Source organism: Prionailurus viverrinus, chromosome B1 (genome assembly GCF_022837055.1).
Source record: "Prionailurus viverrinus isolate Anna chromosome B1, UM_Priviv_1.0, whole genome shotgun sequence".
Classification (NCBI taxonomy): Eukaryota; Metazoa; Chordata; class Mammalia; order Carnivora; family Felidae; genus Prionailurus; species Prionailurus viverrinus.
Window position 1 is genome coordinate 168,764,856 of NC_062564.1, and position 23,154 is coordinate 168,788,009.

General features: G+C 35.2%; 1 protein-coding gene across 2 annotated transcripts; it reads right to left on the reverse strand.

The window, feature by feature from the left end:
• Nucleotides 1-732: 732 nt before the first annotated feature.
• GUF1 (GTP binding elongation factor GUF1) lies at nucleotides 733-23,115 on the reverse strand. Of its 2 annotated transcripts, none has more exons than XM_047855033.1 (17): nucleotides 22,756-23,115; nucleotides 21,185-21,296; nucleotides 20,702-20,850; nucleotides 20,350-20,430; nucleotides 19,418-19,495; nucleotides 18,043-18,126; nucleotides 16,147-16,211; nucleotides 14,935-15,138; nucleotides 12,961-13,100; nucleotides 11,334-11,457; nucleotides 10,847-10,979; nucleotides 9,874-10,017; nucleotides 8,843-8,976; nucleotides 5,473-5,574; nucleotides 3,932-4,051; nucleotides 2,305-2,341; nucleotides 733-1,066 (listed from the first exon to the last, which is right to left on the reverse strand). In XM_047855033.1, the coding sequence occupies exons 1-17, from the start codon at nucleotides 22,918-22,920 to the stop codon at nucleotides 929-931; spliced, it is 2,010 nt and encodes a 669-aa protein (XP_047710989.1). In that variant the 5' UTR covers nucleotides 22,921-23,115; the 3' UTR covers nucleotides 733-928. The 2 variants fall into 2 exon arrangements, with proteins under 2 accessions (XP_047710989.1, XP_047710991.1); XM_047855035.1 differs by lacking the exon at nucleotides 22,756-23,115 and adding an exon at nucleotides 22,614-22,751.
• Nucleotides 23,116-23,154: the final 39 nt, after the last annotated feature.

The window sequence follows — 23,154 nt, forward strand, 5'->3', positions numbered from 1 at the left end:
TATCCAGCTAACAATAAATTGATAAGGTGATTTTGAGAATATCTTGGGGTTGAACTAGAGAGAATCTTAAGTATGGGGCCTTTCAGTGTAAGAAAAATACTCATGGGGCATCTGGGGGGCTGAGTCAGTTAAGCGTCCAACTCTTGATTTCAGCTCAGGTTATGATCTCAGTTTGGTTCGTGAGATGGGGCCCCATGTGAGGCTCTGCCCCAACAATAAGGATCCTGCTCAGGATTTTCTCCCTCCCTTTCTCTCTGTCCCTTCCCTGCTCATGTGTGCTTGCTCTCTCAAAATAAACTTAAAAAAAAATATGCGTGAAAACAAAATAGTTAAGATTCACTAAGTACATACTATTGTGTCATACACTCTTCTGAATATTCTAAGCATACTATCTGATATAATCTTTCCAACAACCTATGGAGGTAAATAATAGTATAATCCTGGTTTTACTAAAGAGTAAACAGAGATTAAGTAACAATCTACCTTGCCAGTGAGTGGTGGAACAGAAGTTTGAAACCAGACAATATGGCTTCAGAATCCAAGCTCTTATCCACCTACTACTTCCTTTTCAAAGAAAAGCTAATAGGTTATTTTTGTTTATTTTTGAGGGGGCGGGGGTGGGGAATGAGTGGGGAAGGGGCAGAGAGAGAAAGAGAATCCCAAGCAGGTTTTGAGTCGCTAGCACAGAGCCCGATGTGGGGCTCGAACTCACAAACCGTGGGATCATGACCTGAACCGAAATCAAGAGTAGGACACTTAACCGACTGAGTTACCCAGGTGCCCCTGCTAATAGGTTATTTAAACCCAAAAACCCTGAAAGCAACAAGCAAGTTTTATAATTTTCACTCTGTTGTCAACATATACAGTTACTAAGAAAAAAGATACACAAATTTTAATTTATGAAAATTCATTATATTTTTTCCAACAATTACTTATCAGATTGTGTCTTTAGAACTTTTATAAAAGCATCTCTTGGAACTTCAATGTTGCCAACTTTCCTCAGTTTTTTCTTTCCTTCTGCTTGTCTCTTCAAAAGTTTCATTTTTCGGGTAATATCACCACCATACTGAAAAATATTTTTAAAAATTTGAAGTCCAACAAATTACTCCATAGAAAATTAATCATACAATTACATACAGACATCAACACAACTACAATAACCTTACAATTATTACCCATGAGATACACATCTGCAGTTACCTTTCTAATCCTTTCATAGATCTTAATTTAACATCTTCTCAAAGAATGATAAAGGCTTTATTTATATTTTGGATGAGATGAAACTCACCAGTGAAATCTAGTACTATGTTATGCATGTCAAAGAAGAATTATCAATCCTCTTACTGATTCAAGTCTTGAAATTTTGCATCATTTATCTATAGTCCAATAAACTCACATAGGCACAAATGTGCCAGTCCCTATGCTAAGGATTTAGAAAAGGCATTTACTGGTGAATTCTCATAACTGAGTTAAGAAAACGTTTTAACAGAAAAGACACCTCAACAAAGCAATATAAGAGAGGTGGATTTCAAACTGCCATACTCTTCCCACAGTCATTGTCTTCAAAATCTCTCCTTGGAAATTAGGTCAATAATGTTATCCTGATCTTAACTGTTACAAAATACTATCTTACACAGTACTTAATATAAGGAATTTTTTTTTTAATTTTTTTTCAACGTTTATTTATTTTTTGGGGGGACAGAGAGAGACAGAGCATGAACGGGGGAGGGGCAGAGAGGGAGAGAGACACAGAATCGGAAACAGGCTCCAGGCTCCGAGCCATCAGCCCAGAGCCTGACGCGGGGCTCGAACTCATAGACCGCGAGATCGTGACCTGGCTGAAGTCAGACACTTAACCAACTGCGCCACCCAGGCGCCCCTAAGGAAATTTTTATAAATAAGATGGAATAAGAATGTTATCAAAATGAATATGTTAGTCAACCTGAGATTTACCTATTTAAAAAGAAAACTAGGGGACCCTGTGGGGCTTAGTCGGTTAAGCGCCCAACTTCGGCTCAGGTTATGATCTCATGGTTGGTGGATTTGAGCCCCACGTCCAGCTCTGGGCGGAAAGCTCAGCGCCTGGAGCCTGCTTCAAATTTTGTCTCCTTCTCTCTCTGCCCCTCCCCTGCTCACACTCTTTCTCTCAAAAATAAATAAACATTAAAAAACAAAAACAAAAACCTAGAGATGAAATAAAAAGTTATTGTAAAAACAATGGAAACCAATATATTTATACTGCTTTTGACTTTAAACCCATAAAATAGATCTATTATTCAAAGTAGAATACAGGTCGATACGTACACATTTTGCCAAAACATTTTTCCTATAGGCTTTCACACTGTAAAAGAGGAAATTTTATATAAAATTACATAATTTCATTACACTCTTTAAAAGTACTTTATTTTCAAAAACAATCTCTCCTTTACTAAAGATTTAAATGATCATGTTATACGTAACTAAAATTAGCTCAAATGCTCTAGTATCTATTTGGGTGTATTTGACATAAAATAGAAAATGAATTCAGCATGAACATCAACATAAATTTTATTAAGAATAAAAAAAGGTCAAGGCTTGTGTGTAGTCTTGATTAGGCCAAATTCAAGCCTTAATTATATGACCTTAATTATAAGAATTACACAAAGTAATTTCTGGCTCAACCTAAAACTACTACTAAGCACTACTACCAAAAAATTTAAAAATGGTTATCATCGCATCACTAACTCTACAAAATGGGGGTTAAGAGTGACTAGGAATATAAAGAATATATTATTTTTATAAAACTCTTTTCTGGGAAAACTAATTTTAATATATCCACTCAAGCAGTTATAAACTAATCTTTCTATAGGGCTTCTAAAAGGATAAGAATTAAGAAATTTCTATAGCATTTGGTGGAAGACAGGAAATTTGAAAAAAGCTCCATTTATATATATTCGTAGGATATAAAAATCTATTTTTTTCCTTTAAGGTATTCTACTTCAACACACTTACGTTAGAATTATTTGATATTTTAAATTGCACTTTCCAGGATGTTCCCTGGTTATCAATTCCTGACCAATCTCCGGGTATTCATGAAACTCAAAACAATTAACTAAAGCAAAATTGCGTTAGGAAAGAAAAATTCGTTACAAATACAGGCATAAAATTTATCCAAAGACTATATAAAAATGGTGGTTGTCACTTCACCACTACTGACACATGCAAGTTTGGGTTTAAACCACAACTGAATAGCAATTTCCAGCTAAGGAAAGACTTCTGATTTCCCAGAAGTCAAGGAAAGAAATATGCTACCAGATAGTTCTTGCACTTACTGTTACTAGTAGAACAGCTTATTCCATGTCCCAATTTATAGACCACATATCATAAAAAAGACCAGTTTCCTACATCAATTAGCCTATTTTCCATGTCTACTGAATCACACAATCAATCTACAATGCAAAGCTTAATACATTAGCATTCTTCTCTCATCTTTCTGATTTATAATTCTGCTAACTCTGAGGAAGTAATATTAAGTGCTTTAAGTAAAAATCATAATTTAATTTTGTCTTTTGGAAGAATATCTCCAACAATTCTTTTTTTTCAAAACTTCTTCAAAAGTTTCAGTTGCTAGTAGCTTATACACTATTCCTAACTCAGGAAATTCAGTAGTCATTCAGTAAAATGAGTGGAAATAAAGCAATTCCTCAAACCAATGTCCATTATGTTAATAATTATACATAATATAGCTTAAAATGTTAAATTTAAGTAAATCATTATAACAGTCATCACTTAATTAAACGGAATTAAAAACCAGTTTAGTATTTCCCCGAGTAGGAATAAAGCTTAGGCCAATGAGAAGTTAAATTTTTCAGTATTATTTCATTCTTAAGTCATATCATTTCTAACCATTTATCATTTCTAAAACAGGGAACAAAAATGAATTTCAACTCACGTTTCTCTTGCAATAATTTTACTTCCAATAGCAGCTTGAATTGCTATCTCAAACAGTTGCCTAGGAAGAGAATCCTTCAGACGTTCACATATGTCTTTGCCAACAGAGTGTGCTTTGTCTCTGAGAGAGAAAATGCAACTATTTACACATCCTAAATACAAACATTTAAAGTAGCTTTCTAGGGGTGCCTGGGTGGCTCAGTAGGTTAAGGGTCCAGTGTCAGCTCAAGTCATGATCTCATGGTTCACGGGTTCAAGCCCTGAGCCCTGCATTGGGTTTTGCGCGGACAGTGTGGATCCTGCTTCAGATTCTTTGTCTCCCTCTCTCCCCGCCCCTCCCCAGCTCATGCTCGCTCTCTCAAAACTAAAAATAATAACAAAGTAGCTTTCTAGACTATATGTATAATAAACATAAAGGTGATTTCTTTCTTTTTTTTTTGTATTAATCCATTTCTTGTTTTAAGTAGACGCCACGCCCAGTGTGGAGACCAATACGGGGCTTGAACTCACAACCTGAGCTGAGGAGATCAAGAGTTAAGAGACTGACCTTGGGGCACCTGGGTGTCTCAGTTGGTTGAGCTTCCAACTTTGGCTCAGGTCATGATCTTGCAGTTCACAAGTTTGAGCCCCACATTGGGCTCTGGGCTGACAGCTCAGAGCTTGGAGCCTGCTTCGAATTCTCTGTCTCCCTCTCTCTGTCCCTCCCCTGCTTGCACTCTCTCTCTCAAAATAAATAAATAAATAAATAAAAATAAAAAAGAGAGAGACTGAGCCACCCAGGTGCCCAATAAAGGTGATTTCTTCAGGAGGTTCAAATGGAACTCATCTGTCATAAACATCGCTTCTCTGTGAATGATAGGACTTCTCTGATTGCAAAAATAACATGACCTATTACAGAAAATCTAGAAAAACATACATAAAAACCATTCCCCTCACCCATAGAAAACCAATGTTAAACATTTTAGAATCTCTGTGTTAAACATATATCCGTCCAGCTATTTTTCTGCATACATATTATATTTGTTATTTTACAGTTTGGAACATAATGTATATATGTTTGGCTTTTTATTTAGTAGGCATTTTTGTCACTTAACAGTACTCCACAATATAGTTTTAGAATGGTTTAACATAACATGATTATTAAACAAGTGCTCCATTATTTTTATCAATCTGCTATTTGTTCAATGTGTAAGGTATTTCATTTTTCATTATTAAAAATTTTTTATGAAGATAAAAACTTGTTCTCAATTTTAAACCTATCATGAAGTTTAAAAATCATTTATTTTGTCCTATTTTGGTAAGGAAAACATTTCTTTCCATGACACTATCCTTTTTTACTATAATTCTCTTCTTTCATATTTAATAGCTTGGAAAAAAGAAGCATGGAAAAAGAATGGAAGGAGAAACTAGTACAAGGAAATTTAATTAATTACTTTTAAGTTTTCAAAATGTCATTGTCAAATAAAAATGATCAATAATTTAAAAACATGTCAAAAGTGGTAACTTTCACATTCCATGAATGCTAATTTCTATTCAACTTACTTGTGAACAATAGTTACCAGCTCCTCTACAATATTTCCGTTCAGCAGAATATCCATTTTTACAAGTTCTGCAGTCTGGTAGCCTGCATCTTCATAATCAAAACTATGAAGGAAAAATATCCAAGTGGTAGATAAACGTTATACTTCCCAACAGATTATTTCTCTTTGCAAAACATCTTTTTTCTTCCCCTATCCTCCACCCAACTTTCTATCAAAATATTAAACATACATTTCACATAAACAAATCTAAATGACCAGAGTGAGAAACAAACTCCCTCATCTTTTCACATTTATGAAATGAGAGGCAAAAGCAAGGGGAACATGCTTTATGGGGGAAAGGAAAATAAATTGGTAAGCCAGTCTAGGAAAATGGGACAATGAAGGCAAATGTCACATTCTTCCCAATGTTTCCTCCCAACAGCTGCTTGCTGGCTGTAGACAATAGTATATATTAATTCTCAGAATTTCACTAAGTTTGGGTTTCTGTTTAGTTTTCTGTTGCCAGTTAAATAAATGTTATGGCTTTGATAAAGAGTCATCATAAATAAGACTTCCGGACTTCATATATTGCTATTCAGTTTGAGTTTGCTTTTTTAGGGATGAAATGAATTAATACATATAAAGCATTTGAACAGTACCTAATACAAAAAAAAAAAAAAACAAAAACAAAAAACAAAAAAAACAAGCTATTTAGAACAGAGCCTAGCTTAGCACATAGAAGCACTTGGTTAGCATCAGCTGTTTACTATTAAACAATATGGTCAAAGCTTATCATGCCAATTAAAACCGTGTTAACTTACAAAACTGAGGTCTAATGAGAAAGAAAACTTTAATTATGCTTGCATGTCTTTTCAGTTATGGATAAGAACGTGGATAGTCCTAAACTGTCTTAACTGGAAAACGAACTCATGCCTAGAGTTGCAAATGTTTGGTTTCTAAAGCTTTTAGCAGGAAGGTGACAAGTTGATACTCATACTCTCTAAAACCAGATTATTATCAAGTTTTGCTAAATCCTTTTTCTTCAACAAACATTATTAAGCATTTATTATATACCATCATAAGTACTATGCAGAACACAAACAGAGGTAAGAAGACCTAGACATAGTCCCTAGATATCACCTGTTTACAACTTCAAAAATGTTCTGTGCTCCAAAAATTTACAATTTCTTCACTCATTTTTTCAAAAGAAGCCATTATACAAATGTCTGTATTTCTAAGCCAGCCCAATGGAAACCTAACCTCTATTCAAATATTCATTCAAGTGTACCACTAGAATGAAGGAAACACATTTAGAATTCCAAAAGGCTACTTGGGGTTTGAGGGCAAACAGGTCTATCAAAGTAAGTGTCAGAAGCAGCTTCAATATAGTCTTTATATAAGAAAGGAATTTCCTCTTCTGACCCAGCTGCAGAAGATTCTTGCCACTTGGTTTAAGAGAAATTGTTCCTAATCTCAATCCACGAGAAGCCGATAACCTAGGCTATGATGGATTTTTTTTTTTTTAAGTAACGAATTGACTGCATATAAAAAAGATACATTTTGAACATAAGAATTACCTCAATTCTGGAAGCTGGCATTATTTTATTTTTACATAGTTCAAAATTAAACATGTTCTCTCATTTAATCTGAAATTTAAGTTTCTAAACTAAAAGATTTTAAGATCACTTAATTCACACAGTGGTATCCAAATGCAAACTACAATTGACAGGCTTTTGTTTCAAATGTTATTTATAACCACTTAGCTTAGTGATCTTTTAATTACAGTAATTGTTTAATAACATGCTGCCTCAATTCATTTTAGTTTAAATCCCATTGCCACTTATTTAAGTTCTTGTCTGAAAGAAGACAAAGAAGAAAAATATTGGGTGACAAAGCAGAAAAAATAATTTCTCAATACAAACGCACACAAAGAATACTCCTTTGTATCAAGGGTTATAATGACTTTTTCATTAAAAAGCTCCTTTCATAAAGCTAAATTTCCAGGTCACTGTAGCATGTTCTTTGAGTATTGTAATTTTTCTTTGAATGTGTTTTTTACAGATGTGAATATTCATTTTCCCTTCTACTCCCCCAGCATATTCTATATTTTCTTTGTATTCCAATATATTTATATTCCAGTAATTTATATATTTATAATTAAGTTAAATATATTAAATTTGGGGCGCCTGGGTGGCGCAGTCGGTTAAGTGTCCGACTTCAGCCAGGTCACGATCTTGCGGTCCGTGAGTTCGAGCCCCGCGTCAGGCTCTGGGCTGATGGCTCAGAGCCTGGAACCTGTTTCCGATTCTGTGTCTCCCTCTCTCTCTGCCCCTCCCCCGTTTATGCTCTGTCTCTCTCTGTCCCAAAAATAAATAAACGTTGAAAAAAAAAATTTTTTTTTTAAAAATATATATATTAAATTTATTTTATATTTAAATAATTTATAATTTAAATTAAACTTATATTAAATATATACAAATTAAATGTATATATATTTATAAAAATATATTTATATTCCAGTAATTTAAGATTTCAGGATACTCAGGGCATCTAGAGTTATTTACCCCAATATAAACTATTCCTAAAATGCTATGCATTGAGTTGTTACTTAGTATTAAATCTTCTTTCACTTCTAGAGGGCTGTTGCTCCATGTACTCCTGGGGATGAGACCATGGTTTTCACAATGTGGATCACTTATTCCAGGGAAAAACAAGTTATTAAAGTGTTCACAGATACAAGGGCACACCGACCATTTTTTACAGACTAAATATGTACTTCTGTTTTCCAAATGTATAGAGGTGCTCTTAGGATTACATAACTACAAATACATATTAAATGTGCCACTGAGATCACAGTAGCTTTTTTTTTTTAATGTTTTATTTATTTTTGAGAGAGAGAAACTGAGTATGAGCAGGGGAGGGGCAGAGAGAGAATGAAACACAGAATCTGAAGCAGGCTCCAGGCTCCAAGCTGTCAGCAAAGAGCCCGACACGGGGCTCAAATTTACGAACCTCATGACCTGAGCCAAAGTTGGACGCTTAACTGAGCCACCCGGGCACTCCATCATAGTAGCTTCTTGAAATTACATATAATTCTAAGGGACTGGGGGAGTACACTCTTTTTATCAAGGGGATACTACAATATTTTTTTTTTTTTTTCCTAAAAGCAGGGTAATAGCTTGATGAATCAAAGGAACTCATTCTTCCATAAGCAAATTATGAGTACTCCCTAACAATTACAAGGTTGCTCCAAGACTTTCTATCCTTAGAGTGGTTTCCAACTATCCTCAAGAGAGCAGAGATTATTAAATAAATAGAATATTAGAATACTCATGCTGGTCAATATTTCAAACGAATTGTCCAGGTATCTCAATTTCTCATTAAATTTTTACCTAGCATATCCAGAAGACAGGGATTTCAAAGAATCATAAAAATCCACCACAATTTCATTCAAAGGGAAAAGATATTTAAGCATAACTCTATTTTGATCAATAAATATCATATTCTTCTGAACTGCTCTTCGAGCCTAAAAAAGAAAAAAAATGTGTTTAATGATAACCTATTTAAATGGTTTAAAATGAATATAGAAAGAGGTTGATTACCAATTTAAAAATTTCCTTACAAATCCTAATAAAGAGTGGCAAAATGAAGGAATATTTCTTTAATGGTCTACTAGAATTCTGAAAACAATACTTATAATACAGAGGACTATTTTGTATATAACATATTTATTACTAAAGCTTTTAATCCTTTGTCTTTATCTAAGAATTTTATCTTTTTAAAATTACATAGTATGCAAAAATAAACCAAATGTAATTATAGATAAAGTAAAAGTTCTAATTTCTTGGTTTACAAATAAAAAAACTTAGGCCCAAAGAAATTAAGTGACTGACCAAAGTTTTCTAGTTTGTGAATACAGAATTAAAGTGCAAGTCCACTAGTAATCATTTTAGAATTCTTTCCAGTACAGGTCAGAGTATTTCAATAGGTTTGTTTTGAGGACTGTGATTTGTGGATTAAGTCATTTATTACAATGTGGCAAAAACTTGAGTCAAAAGTCTCAAATATTATAGTTATCCTTCAAACTATCCTCAATTTCAAGTACTAAAAAGGCTAAATTATTCTTTCAGCTAGTCAGCATAAATAAGCATCAAGTTTCTTTCCTTTGCTAAACTATCAACTCAGTAAATTAAGACAGATGATCAAAATTGCAATTCTATTTTATCTTACTTAAAATCACTGATTTTAAAAGTATAGATATCTATACACCTCTCTCTTTATATATACACATGTAGATAAGACCTTTGTGAAAATTTCTTATAAATTCAATGTGCTCTGCAGAAGGAAACCTTTCAAAACCTGAGCAGGAACCAGTTAGGGAGGACTAAATTTACTTTTATATTAAATTGTATTACATTTATACCTGGCAAAGCATCATTACTTTCCCAGTATATTCATCTGGTGTGATAATGGTACCCAAAACAACTGGCTCCAAATATTCTGTTACTTTTGATTTTTCAGGGAATTGTGCAGGATTGATGATTGTAATTTCCTTTTCTCTGTATTCCTAAAAATAAGAAAACCACCAATAGCTAAGCAAGATCTTAATAATTACATTTGAAAATTTTCAATTTTTACAGTATATGCTAGCATTTACTTTGTTATTGCACTTGTTGAATAAAAACAAAATAATTCCTCAAGGTTAGACTATTAACTTAACATGCTTTATATTTTAAAACTATCGAATTATAACCACTTAGTTTTTCATAAGTAATATATTGTGTTCATCGACATTTACTAAACACATCTCATGTACCACTTAGAAATAGTATGATGTAAAAGTACATTTTAATCTGCCCATTATAAGGCATTAGCTTCCTAAGTTAATTTTGTAGGAAGATATTTACAGATGCCAATGTTAAAATTTGTTTAGAATGAATATATTGCCACTTAGATGGAATACAGTATTGTCTCTATCATTAACCTGAAATCTAAAATTTCCTACAGCCAGATAGCAATAAATGCTTCACTTTTCATAAGATAAACTACTTATGACCAAAATTATATTCTTCATTTTTGTGCTAGATTTTGAACAGTATTTAAATTACTAATTCTACTTTTTACTCTCAGTAACAGGCTAATATTGACAATATACAGATTTTTATCAGGTTAAGAAAAATACTGCATGGATTAGTTAAGCGGCTTCTTTATCATTAGTCATAAGGTAATTCAATTTTTAATGTCTACTAATCAAGAAATAGCTCACATAATAGCTACTCAGCTAATGGTGTACTAAAAAGTTTCTCTTGCATCCCGCACGCACGCGCGCGCACACACACACACACACACACACACACACATTTAGTTTTCCCATGTATGCTGGTTCACAACAGTACCTTTATCAATTTTGCTGATGAAAGAACAGCTTTATATGGAACAGTAGGGGTTGTCAAAATTACAGAAGCATTATATTCTTGTTCTAGTCGCTGGTTGAAAACTTCCATGTGCAAAAGTCCAAGAAATCCCAACCTGGGGGAGAAAAAGCCAAGCTCCAAATATCTATGTCTCAGGGGTCTAGCTCCTTTGATGAACATAGTCTTACTTTGTGGAGGAAGGGTAGAATCAAAAGTCATTCAAGCAATTCACATCATAATTAAATGCTGTTATTAAATAGGACTCAAAATTTCCATTGGGATTCTATTTAAAATTGCTATAAAATTTACCCACAGGACATGAGTACAGGGTGAAATAGGCAGATGGTTGTTTTAGTTAGCTTGACACTAACAAGAACTTATCCTCGGTAATCAAATGTACAGGAGCAATACACCACTTAAACTTCATTTTTCAATAAAAATCTGACACTACGGTGTAATAGAATCTTACCTCCAGCCAGCACCTAAGGCAAGGCTACTATCTCGATGAACCGTCACACTGGAATCATTTATAGTCAGTTTTTCTATAGCACTCTTCAGATTATTATATTCAGATTGGTCTATAGGGTACATTCCTAAGGATACAATGATTTCTAATTATCACATGTGAAAATATGCCTAAAAGCTAAATATACAATGCTTCCAAGATCAAAATTAATCATTTACCTTTTAAATTACTTCCCTCCCTATATTTCACTGACCACAAGAACTGGCATGCTAAAAAAACTGAATGTTAAGTTACATTGGCTTTAAATATCTTTAAGTTTCAAAGCCTTATGAATTTACAACTGGATTCACACTACAAGTGATTTTTTTATGTGTTTGCACAAATATAATTAAAATAAAGAAGAACCATGAAAAATAAACCTATTGTAAGAAAAATATATTTCAAGAAACAAAAGTTAAAGACATTCCACAGCTACAAATGAAACTCCATTAGTAGATAAAAAAACAAGTAAAAATAAAAACTACACCAAATCCTTAATTCTTCAGGGCAGATAATCTATTAAAACCAAAGATATGATTGACTTTGCCTAAAAGTGGGCATAAACAAACTTCCTACTTCCCAGTGCAAGATCCTAAATGGAGAAAACCAAATGCTAGATACCCAGCATAGAGTAACTTAATGACGTTCAATCAGGTGTTTCTTTTTTAAACGTCTGTAATACCACACAGTAGTAAAAGGTTGTGAAGTTATACACAGGAGGGGTAACACTATCCCCACTATCCACTATCTACACTAGCACTGTACAATATATTTTTTTTAAGTTTATGTATTTTGAGGTGGGGAAGGGGCAGACAGAGAAGGAGACAGAATCCCAAGCAGGCTATACGCTCAGCATGAAGCCTGATAAGGGGCTTGATCTCATAAACAATGAAATCAGGACCTGAGTGGACATCAAGTGTCAGATCCTCAACCAACTGAGCCACCCAAGCACCCTCAGCACTGCACAGTATTAAAGAAAGTCCAACTAACAGGAAGGCACTCAGTAAATGTCCACTGATAATTAGTGATAAAAACATCCTAATTAGAAAAATATTCCAGGGGCTCATGGATGGTTCAGTTAGTTAAGCATCCCACTGTTGATTTTGGCTCAGGTCATGATCTCCCAGTTTGCGAGTCCAAGCCCCGTGTCAGACTCAGCACTGGCAGGCAAAGCCTCACTCTCCCTCACTCTCTGACCCTCCCCTACTCATGTTCTCTCTCTCCCACTGCCACCAGCAAAAAGTAAATAAATACACTTAAAAAAAAAAGAGAGAGAAATATTCCAAATGTAATGACTTACTCTCTAGGAAAACAAGAAGGAGATTCATATTACTATGTTCTTTCATACATCAGGTAGCTTATTTCTTAAGCGCTTGTATTTTTTAAGTTCTAAAAGTTTAGGAAATGATTTCCTACATAAAGTTTCACTACACATATGAAATTAACTAATACACATGAACAGCACACAAAAAATCTAAAAGAAGCAGAGAATTCTAGTTTAGCTGTTATTTAAAATGAGTATTTCTAGTAATTTTTATTTCAGTTTACACAACAAATTGGCCCTCATCCTTTGAATTTGTGAGCTCCTCACCTGCAAATACCATTGGTTTCGCTGATTTAAACCCAGGCAAGGGCTCCACTGGTTGTTTATGTAAATACAATGTATCTCCTATTTGTGCTTCAGTGACATCTTTCATCCCAGCAATCAGATAGCCCACCTGTCCTGCATATCTAAATAAAATTATTATATGGAAATATTGACTGCTTTAGTGTTTCAAATGCAAACTCATAATTAGCTCCACCTTTCCAGGAAATTATTACACTTTCCAAACAAAACCTTGTCTAATTCAAAGTAAGTATTACATATCACAATTCTCAACGCTAAGGATTGTCAGCAAAAAAAACATACCATGCTTTACAATCCATTATCAAGGACCTCTGCAACACAACAAGTCTATGGTCTTCTTCATGACTCTGCCCACCTTTGCAAATTAAACAACAGCTTCTAAAATATAATGTAAACACAGTAAAACTAAGTGCAAAAACACCAAATGCTTCCTATAGTGTAAAACACTTTTATTAGTGAATTGTGTCACAAATGTACTTAAAAAAAAAAAATAGATTTTTAACCAAGCAGAAAAATGTGAACTCTTAAATAAATCTGACGTCAATTTGACGTTCCTGTTATAGGAAAAGAGCAGATCCCAAAATTTCAGAGTTTTTACCTTAGTTCTAGTTCTTTTTTTTCTTTAAGAAAATTTCCTACATGATAACAAACTAATTTACATTTAGGATAAAGTACCAAAATCTTTAGTGAAGATACAGTAATAGTCAATGTTATGATCTATATGATGTAACTGAGACCTCAATTTGAGTAAAATTAAAATAGATTTTATGACTAGGGGGGTCATGGGTGGCTCAGTCAGCTGAGTGTCCGACTTTGGCTCAGGTCATTATCTCATGGCTCGGGGGTTCGAGTTCTGCGTCTGGCTCTGTCTGAGTCTGACAACTCAGAACCTGAAGCCTGCTCCCAATTCTGTCTCCCTCACTCTCTGCCCTTCCCCCGCTCATGTCCTGTCTCGCTCTCTCTCTCAAAAATTAATAAACATTCAAAAGAAACTTAAGGGGCGCCTGGGTGGCTCAGTAGGTTAAACATCCAACTTCAGCTCAGGTCATGATCTCACAGCTCGTGAGTTCGAGCCCCACGTCGGGCTCTGTGCTGACAGCTCGGAGCCTGGAGCCTGTTTTGGATTCTGTGTCTTCCTCTCTCTCTCTACCCCTCCTCCGCTCATGCTCTGTCTCTATCTCAAAAATAAATAAACATTAAAAAAAAAAAGAAACTTAAAAAGAATAAAAATAAAATAGATTTTATGACTCAATTAAAAAATGTAACGAGCAAAATAGTGCTAGTTTTAGACATACAAGATTAAACGATCAAGTGTGACTATATACCCACTTAATTTACTACCTTAATTTTTACAGATGAGGAAACAAAGACCTTAGAATGCTCCAAGTATGTACTAGGTGATTTATCCCATCAGTACCCAGAATACTGATGGAGTAGGCAGGCAAATATTTGTAAGTGAACTCAGAATTCAGTTTTTCGCTAAACCCCACATGCCATGGATCCCAATCAAAGTTTTATCATGAATTCCATACTAAAGAAAAGAATTACCAAATTTTCTTCACTACTTTTATGTTGAAAACTCTAATTATAAAAAATTAAGTATCAAAACTGATACCCAGTATAATGTGGATATATATGGGTGACAGAGCCATCTCTTTCATTGTCTCATCAAATATATCAATATAGGACCCAATGTGCACTAGGATCATAAAATTTGTCACAACTAGTCAAAGGGAATAAAAATACATCAAATTTATACTGTCCTTCACACATGAAATTCCTTTTGCAAAAGCATTTAATATTTAATTGCATTTAATGGTAAGTTTTTTGTTTTTTTTTTGTCTGAGTTACAAAATTGGGACTAAGGATACCAATCTAAGAAAGGCAGAGATAGAAACACATACAAATGTATTTTAATTACTATTGTAGATTACTTACAGTTTATGTGCTGGCTGCTCATTAGGATTCAGAACTCCTACTTCATTAACTTCATGTATCTTTTTAGTATGTGCAGATACAATTTTATCTCCTTTGGAAACCACTCCATCAAATAACGCTACATTGGCTATCACGCCCCTATACTGGTCAAAGGTGGAGTCAAATACCAAAGCTCTCAGGGGGTTTTTGCGATGTACTTTGGGACTATTAAAAATAAGGAAAAACACACACACATAACAAATTTAAAATCTTAATAAAATGTCTATTTTCAACTCAAATATTATGCTTAATTTACTCTTATACCTGGGAAAGGCTGATAACTGTCAAGATAAAAACATCTTCCCATAAAGTACAATGCCTATTTTTAAATCAGTTTTAATTCAACCTTAAGTTTTAATGAATGTTTTAAAATGATTTATGAGGGGATGCCTGGTGGGCTCAGTTGGTTAAGTGCCTGACCCTTGAGTTCAGCTCAGGTCATGATATCACAGTTAGTGGGGCTCATGGGATTGAGCCCTGAGTCAGGCTCACAGCATGAAACATGCTTGGGATTCTCTATCCTTCTTTTTCTGCCCTTCCCCAGCTGGCATGCACCCTCTCTCTCAAAATAAATAAATATTTCTAAAAAAATAGGGGCACCTAGGTGGTTTAGTCGGTTAAGCGTCCAACTTTGGCGCAAGTCAAGATCTCACAGCTCAGGAGTTCGAGCCCCAGGTCGGGCTCTGTGCTGAAAGCTCAGAGCCTGGGCCCTGCTTTGGATTCTGTGTCTCCCTCTCTCTCTGTTCCTCCCCTGTTTGTGATGTTTCAAAAATAACTAAACATTAAATAAATGATAATAAAATTAAATAAATAATAAATAAATAAATAACTTATCCTCTCCAACCACAAGAATGGGCTAATCTAAAATAACACATGGGTGGCACCTGGGTGGCACCTGGGTGGCTCAGTCGGTTAAGCGTCCGACTTTGGCTCAGGTCATGATCTCGCGGTCCGGAGTTCAAGCTCTGCGTCGGCCTCTGTGCTGACCACTCAGAGCCTGGAGCCTGTTTCAGATTCTGTGTCTCCCTCTCTCTCTGACCCTCCCCCGTTCATGCTCTGTCTCTGTCTCAAAAATAAATAAACGTTAAAAAAAAAAAAATTTAAAAGAACACATCAGACTGACAGTCTTTATACCATTAAAGACAAACTATAGAAAAATAGCAAAATACTTACGGAGGTATTCTTTCAATGACTGCCTGAAGAACTCTTTCAACATTTGTTCCAAGTTTAGCAGAAATCTAAATTTAAAAAAATAAGCATTTAAAGACTATTTTTCTGCCTGGTGACTGAGTTTTATGATCAGAAAAAAGAAAGAATTCTAACAGTTATCAATTTAAAGAAAGTAGTAAAAGGAAGCACAAAACTTTTACTATACGTCAAGTGTCCTTCCATTACAGTTGGGTGACTCTATAGTTCTTTAATTAAATTACAAAAGCATTCTGATTATGGTATTGAAAGAACAGCGGTCTAAGTGTTTTAAAAAATCTGAGTAGTTATGACTCTGTATGGAATGCATGACTTTGACCAATACGTATTTCTTTGAGCTGCAAGTTCCTCATCTAATAAATGATTATTTATATTTTTCCTAAATCTCAAGATTGTCACGTGAAGAGAATAAACAATATATGTGGATGATAAGTATGGCATTCCACCTAAAACACCACAATTTGTTAAACGAATATCCATGACAACACCTGTCTTATTCAATTATTTACTATGCTTACTACTTTCTTTACTTATTAAATGACTGTCTCCCCAAGGAGAATGTAAATACAATGAGACATTTTTCTCAGAGAGATGCTATGATGCATAGTAACTTAGGGAGGCCTCTCTGATGAACTGAGACAGGGGTCTTGTCTATTCTGCTCACTGCTGTGCTCCTAGCTGACATCTACCAAATAAGTACCTGAATAAATTTTGTAAAGATGCATTAAAATCAGAATAGTTGATTACACTATAATAAAACATAACCCAAGTTATGAAACCATAATTCCAGGACTGCTTTATGAGGTCCCTCTTTATAATAAAAAACATTAAATTCTGTGTATGTGTATCTGTCTCTAAGGAAAAAAAAAAATACTGCTTTTCAGTTATTACAATGTTGTATGTAATCAACCACTGTGTTAAGGTTAAGTAGATAAAAAACAGTTATCACCTGAAATATGCCTTTTCAAAAATCAAACAAGACTGAAAGTGGAAGCTAAACATTACATTGTTGCACTAACATAGTTACTACACAAGCACTAGCACAACAGTTTGGTTGTGGCTATTCAACACTTAAATCATCATTTGAAAATGAAAATTCAAATTAACTTGGGGCACCTGGGTGGCTCAGTCAGTTAAGCATACAACTTCTGATTTTGGTTCAGGTCATGATCTCACTGTTGGGGAGACAGAGCCCCAGGTTGGGCTCCACAGAGCATGAAGCCTGCTTGAGATTCTCTGTCTCTCTCTGCCTCTCCCTGATTTGTAACACATACAAATGTCTTAAAATTGGTTTGAACCTGCTCATCAAAGGAAGTATTTCGATAGGGACAAAATGGCTAACAAGAAATACTACTGCAATCAATTGCAGAAGGCCTACATTTTAGTCTTGGCACATTAGCTCTCTAGATCTTACTCTTAAGAATGGGATAAAATCTTTGACCCTTAGTTCTTTCAACTGTATCTCAAGTGGGACGCCTGGGTGGCTCAGTCGGTTAAGCATCTGACTTTGGCTCAGGTCATGATCTCACAGCTTGTGAGTTAGAGCCCCACACTGGGCACTGTGCTGTCAGCTCAGAGCCTGAAGCCTGCTTCAGATTCTGTCTCCCTCTCTCTCTCTGCCCCTCCCCCCCCCAAAAATAAACATTAAAAAAACATTCTTACAACTGTATCACAAGAAAATTCCTATCTGTCATAACCATGTAACAAGGATTTCTGGGAGGATCAAATGAAATATGAAGAACTTTGTAAAACTATGAAAACTTCAGGACTCTCAAATACTATGAAAGTTCACTAGGCCAATACCTGAGATTTTTAAAAGTATAACTATGTCTTCACAAAAAAAAAGGGGGTGGGGTATCTTACCTTAATACATTCATCACTTGGAATATCAAACACTTTTTCAATTTGTTTTTCAACCCTTTCAGGATCAGCATTCTTCAGATCGATCTTTAAAAAAAAAATCATTATGCCTTACTTAATGCAGTAAAAATAAAATGTATTACATATTAATAGTATTTGGAAATATTTAAAAGCATACTTATAAGCTAATTGATCCCTCTATTTTTCTTTTCAAAAGGGTTAAAATAACCTAGATACAGGCAATACAATTTTAACAAGTATAGCCATTGAAAAACAAAGGGCAGATAGCAGGGCGTGCAAAAAATTTAGGCAGCTGGCAACTCAAGGCAGGAGAAGTGTTCAGTAACAATTTGTCAACCAAACTGTAAACTGACTTTATAAGTTAGATATAACTTATGGCAACAAACTGTCTTACCTGTAAGGCAACTTTGCCTCTTTTTTTTTTTTTTTTAATTTTTTTTTTTCAACGTTTATTATTTTTTTTTGGGGGGGACAGAGAGAGAGACAGAGCATGAACGGGGGAGGGGCAGAGAGAGAGGGAGACACAGAATCGCAAACAGGCTCCAGGCTCTGAGCCATCAGCCCAGAGCCCAACGCGGGGCTCGAACTCCCGGACCGCGAGATCGTGACCTGGCTGAAGTCGGACGCTTAACCGACTGCGCCACCCAGGCGCCCCAACTTTGCCTCTTTTAAATTTAACTCCAATATCAAAAAATTCAACTAAATGCAATGCAGATTTTTAAATTAAGATTCTTTATTAGTTTTAAAACATAAAAGTTAAGGTTTAATAACAGTGCTCAGTTTAGCACTTATGTTTCATGTATTACATTATTTCCCCAAAGATTAGAAGTGCCTTTTCTTTTCCTATCCATGCTTTATTTTTTTTATATTTATTTTTGACAGAGACAGCATGAGTCAAGGAGAGTCAAAAAGAGGGGTAAACACAGAATCCAAAGAAGGCTCTAGGCTCTGAGCTGTCAGCACAGAGCCCGACAGAGGGCTCAAACTCACAAACCATGAGATCATGACCTGAGTGGAAGTGGGAAACTTAACTTACTGAGCCACCCAGGCACCCTTCCTATCTATGCTTTAGTGTAACAGACATATTTTGGCTGCCCTGCCTATATTCCTTTCCTGCAGAAATAGCCCTCAATCCCTCCATGTAATTCAGGGAGAGTTTCTTCTAAACTACATGTAAGGATACAGGAATTTGAGCTGCAATTCTATTCTGTGCAAATTCAAAGAAGTAAATCCTACAAATATATTTAATATAGAGTTGAAGATCCCTCATATTAAAATAGTATACCAAATAATCAAACACTAAATTTACTTTTAGAAGGTAAAATAGTAAACAGCACTGTTGTCTCATTGGAATTACCTTGTTTATAACTGGAATTACCGATAGCTGTGCTTCAAAGGCAAGAAAGAAGTTTGCCACAGTTTGGGCTTGAATACCCTAGAAATAATAAGACACAAGATACTGATATGACCATCTACCAACTATCATAAAACTTGTAATATAATACCATCCCACACATTTTCCCCAAAAGCAGAGGTATAAACTATGGTATCTATACTTCCATGCATCTGGATGATTCCTTGTGAAAATTCCTTTCATTTCAGGAAACGTTTACGGGAGGACACTGTTAGGACTAGGGACAAAAACGTGAAACATGAACCCTAAAAGCTTACCAAAGAACACATTCATGCAGTGCAGTTTATAAAACCCAGTACTATACATATAAGGTAGGCCTTGACCTTCCCTGAAAAGATCAAGAAAGGTCTAACACAACAAAGACATTCAGGTTTAGAATGAAAAGTTTATGAGAAGCTGAAATACATCAAAAGCTTACTTTAAATAGTATATCACAACTCTTACATCATCACTCAATATGTTTTTATGTTTATCTTTATACCACAAAAGAACTTAGTAATGTTATTGGCATGTTTCTTTAAACCTAGCATTTCCCAAATTATTACCCTAAAATTATCCAAAATGACTTCTAAAATAAATTCATTTTCAAGGTCTGCTAAAAATTAGTATTAAAACCCCAAACTGAGTTTTTGGAAGGATAAATCTCTTAACAGTTCTGATCAGCATAGAATGTTTAAAATATGGACTAGTCCATTCCAGACTGCTTTAGTGCAATAAAACTTCAAATTAACAGGACCAAAGCATATGATTTTGGTTAACTAATATAATAAATCTTATTTTCAAGCGTAAACATTCTATTTCCAAAATATATTTTAAGGAAAATCTCTTGAACAACCAAGGAGCATGTCACACCACATAAAATTAAAAGTACCTACCTCATTTGCATCAACCACAAGTAAAACACCCTGGCATGCAGAGAGGGACCTGGATACTTCATAACTAAAATCCACATGGCCCTGAGGAACAAAAATCATTGATACTTCTGAAGTTAGCCATAATTATTTTTTTATGCCAAACCTACTGACTCCTCTTGATAGAAAGTTAATAGGTTTCTTTTTTTAGTGGATGCTTGCGAAACAAGTTACTCAAACATAAGAATACTGAGAAAACAAAAAGCAAAGTTAAGTGTTTATTTAATGTTCAGTTCAAAAATTGAACAAGGATTTGTTTGCACTCATAATACAAGGCTGACTTTAGTAATAAAGACAGAATTAATTCTCAACTTACCGGTGTATCAATGAGATTTAAAAGGTACTGCTTCCCTTCCCAATTATAGAAAAGAGATGCTGTCTGTGCTTTAACAGTGATTCCTCTTTCTCGCTCCACTTGCAATTTGTCAAGAACCTGCTTATTATTTTTTGTTTTATCAATTGTGCCTATAAATAGAAATAGTTATTGGTACCTCTAAGAGCTTTTAAAAAGACACAATACTGGATACAAAATTAAACCAGGTGGGGCACTTGGGTGGCTTAGTCAGTTAAATATCCAACTCTTCATTTCAGCTCAGGTCATGATCTCACAGTTTGTGAATCCCCACTTGGGATTCGCTCTCTCCCTCTCTCTGCCCCTCCCCTGCTCAAGCTCTTTCTTTCTTTCAAAACAAATAAACACTAAAAGTTTTTTTAATAAAAATTAAATTAAAATAAAACTTCAAAAAGCATGGTAAAAATAATGATTAATCACTCATGGCCATTTATAAAATGAAAATACCTGTTAGTTCCAGGAGCCTGTCAGCTAAAGTACTTTTGCCATGATCCACATGTGCAATGATACTGAAATTTCTAATATTTTCAACAGAGAATCTAGACATGTCAATTTTTTCCTAGAAAGAAGAGAGAAATGAAACATTTATGAGTATACATTTTGCATGATAGGAAACAAACATACTAATTCAAAAATGTTCCTTTTGTCTTCTTTGAACAATTTCATTTATAACATTTATATTATTCCTCTGACAATAAAGAGATATACAGCTAAACTCTTATTACAAACAATTGACTAAAATAGCACTCATCAAATACATGAGTTTCACTGTTAAGGTGATAACTTAGCTAATTAAGAGTCCCTTATAAATATTCCCACCACTGAGAAAATGATTTTCATGAATGAGGAACCCAAGACACCTAGAGCTCCTGAAAAAGCTTAGAGCAAGCACCTTGTCTAACAAAACCTCTTGAGGCCAAAAACAAAAACATACAAACAAAAGCTACAGAAATGTTTTAAGGAGAAAAAAAAAAAAAAAAGGAAATTCTTTGCCCCCATAATACATTTAACCAGCAATCATATCTAGTTAAAAACCTGTGCTCCTAATATTATCTTCAAAAGTTTTATTTAAACAAATTTTTGTTGTTGTTTGGCAACTTATTTAGACAGAGAAAAAAGTTTTAACATCCGCAAAAAACTCTCAAAAAACAAACAATAAAAACTCTTATCACTTAAAATTTAAAAACATTTTAGAATGTGACTCCTGAGTTTTAGTTGCATACATCATCTTTAATGCTTTAGGAAGCCTCACTGCAACCTGCTAAAAGTGGGTATATAAGTAGAGTATGTCTGGTTTTTTGTACCCTAAATATTTTATTTTTCCAATCAAATCTGTACTTCATAACCAGCATTAAAAATTGGAAAATTACAGTGAAATCCACAATAGTCGTGACCTTTATAAATGTTCTAATACAAAGCAGACAATGAAGGTGCAACTTACATGTGAAAGAAATTCTAAGAAAAAAACTAAACCTAATTTTTTTGCCCAGTGGATTCCTCCTCCCCCTCATCTTTCAACTGGCATTCAATTAAAAAGATATACAGGACCATACCACTTTTAAGAACTTGAAATTGCAACATAAATTCATTTTACATTCCCCAGGCATTTTAGAAAAGGGCAATTAATCATATTTGTCTTATTTTTTCCAATTACTCATAACTTGCATCCAGCTACTCTATTTCTCTGCCTACACTGTATTTCTTCATAGTTATCAAACAGTGCCTCCTCCACCAGAACAAAGGCTCAGAAAACAAGTTTGTTTGGGGTCACATAAAATAAACAATAGTTACCACATTACAAACTAGGAAAGTCAGAACGTGACTTGTCCAAGGTCACATTGGGGGAGTGGTGGAGGATTCAGAACCCAGAGCGCACCTTGAGCTCTCAGCTTTGCCGCCTTTAAATAATCGCAACCTGCGTCCACAGGTAGTTTAGGAAGCCCTTCACGCCTCCAAATCCGCCAGGAGGGCCCTCCCATCTTTTAAAACAGAGTTAATCAGAGCCGAACGGCGGTCACCTTGCGCTCAGCCGAGCTGTAGAGCCTGTCCCAAGCCCTGAACTCGGCAGGGGCCCCACGGGTCGGCGTGGGAAGAGGCTCCAAGCGCCCCCGCTGTGCGGTCGCTGCGGCCCACACTGCCAGCGCGCGGCCGTTCGACCAGCCCCGACCCACAAGAGTCCACATCCCTTCGCGCGACGGAGGCGTCAGGTCTGCACCTCGAGACAGTTCTGCGCCATCGCCGGTAGCGCGATTTCCTACAAGATGCCCCCGGCTAAGATCCGGCGAAAAAGACCTAAACCGTTTCACACCGGCGGAGAAGAAAAGCTGCCGGGGACAACTCCGCCCAACTAGTGACTCCGGTGCGACACAGGGGACGCAGCGCCGCCGTTCGGCGCCTGCACGTCTCCCGACGTCGTG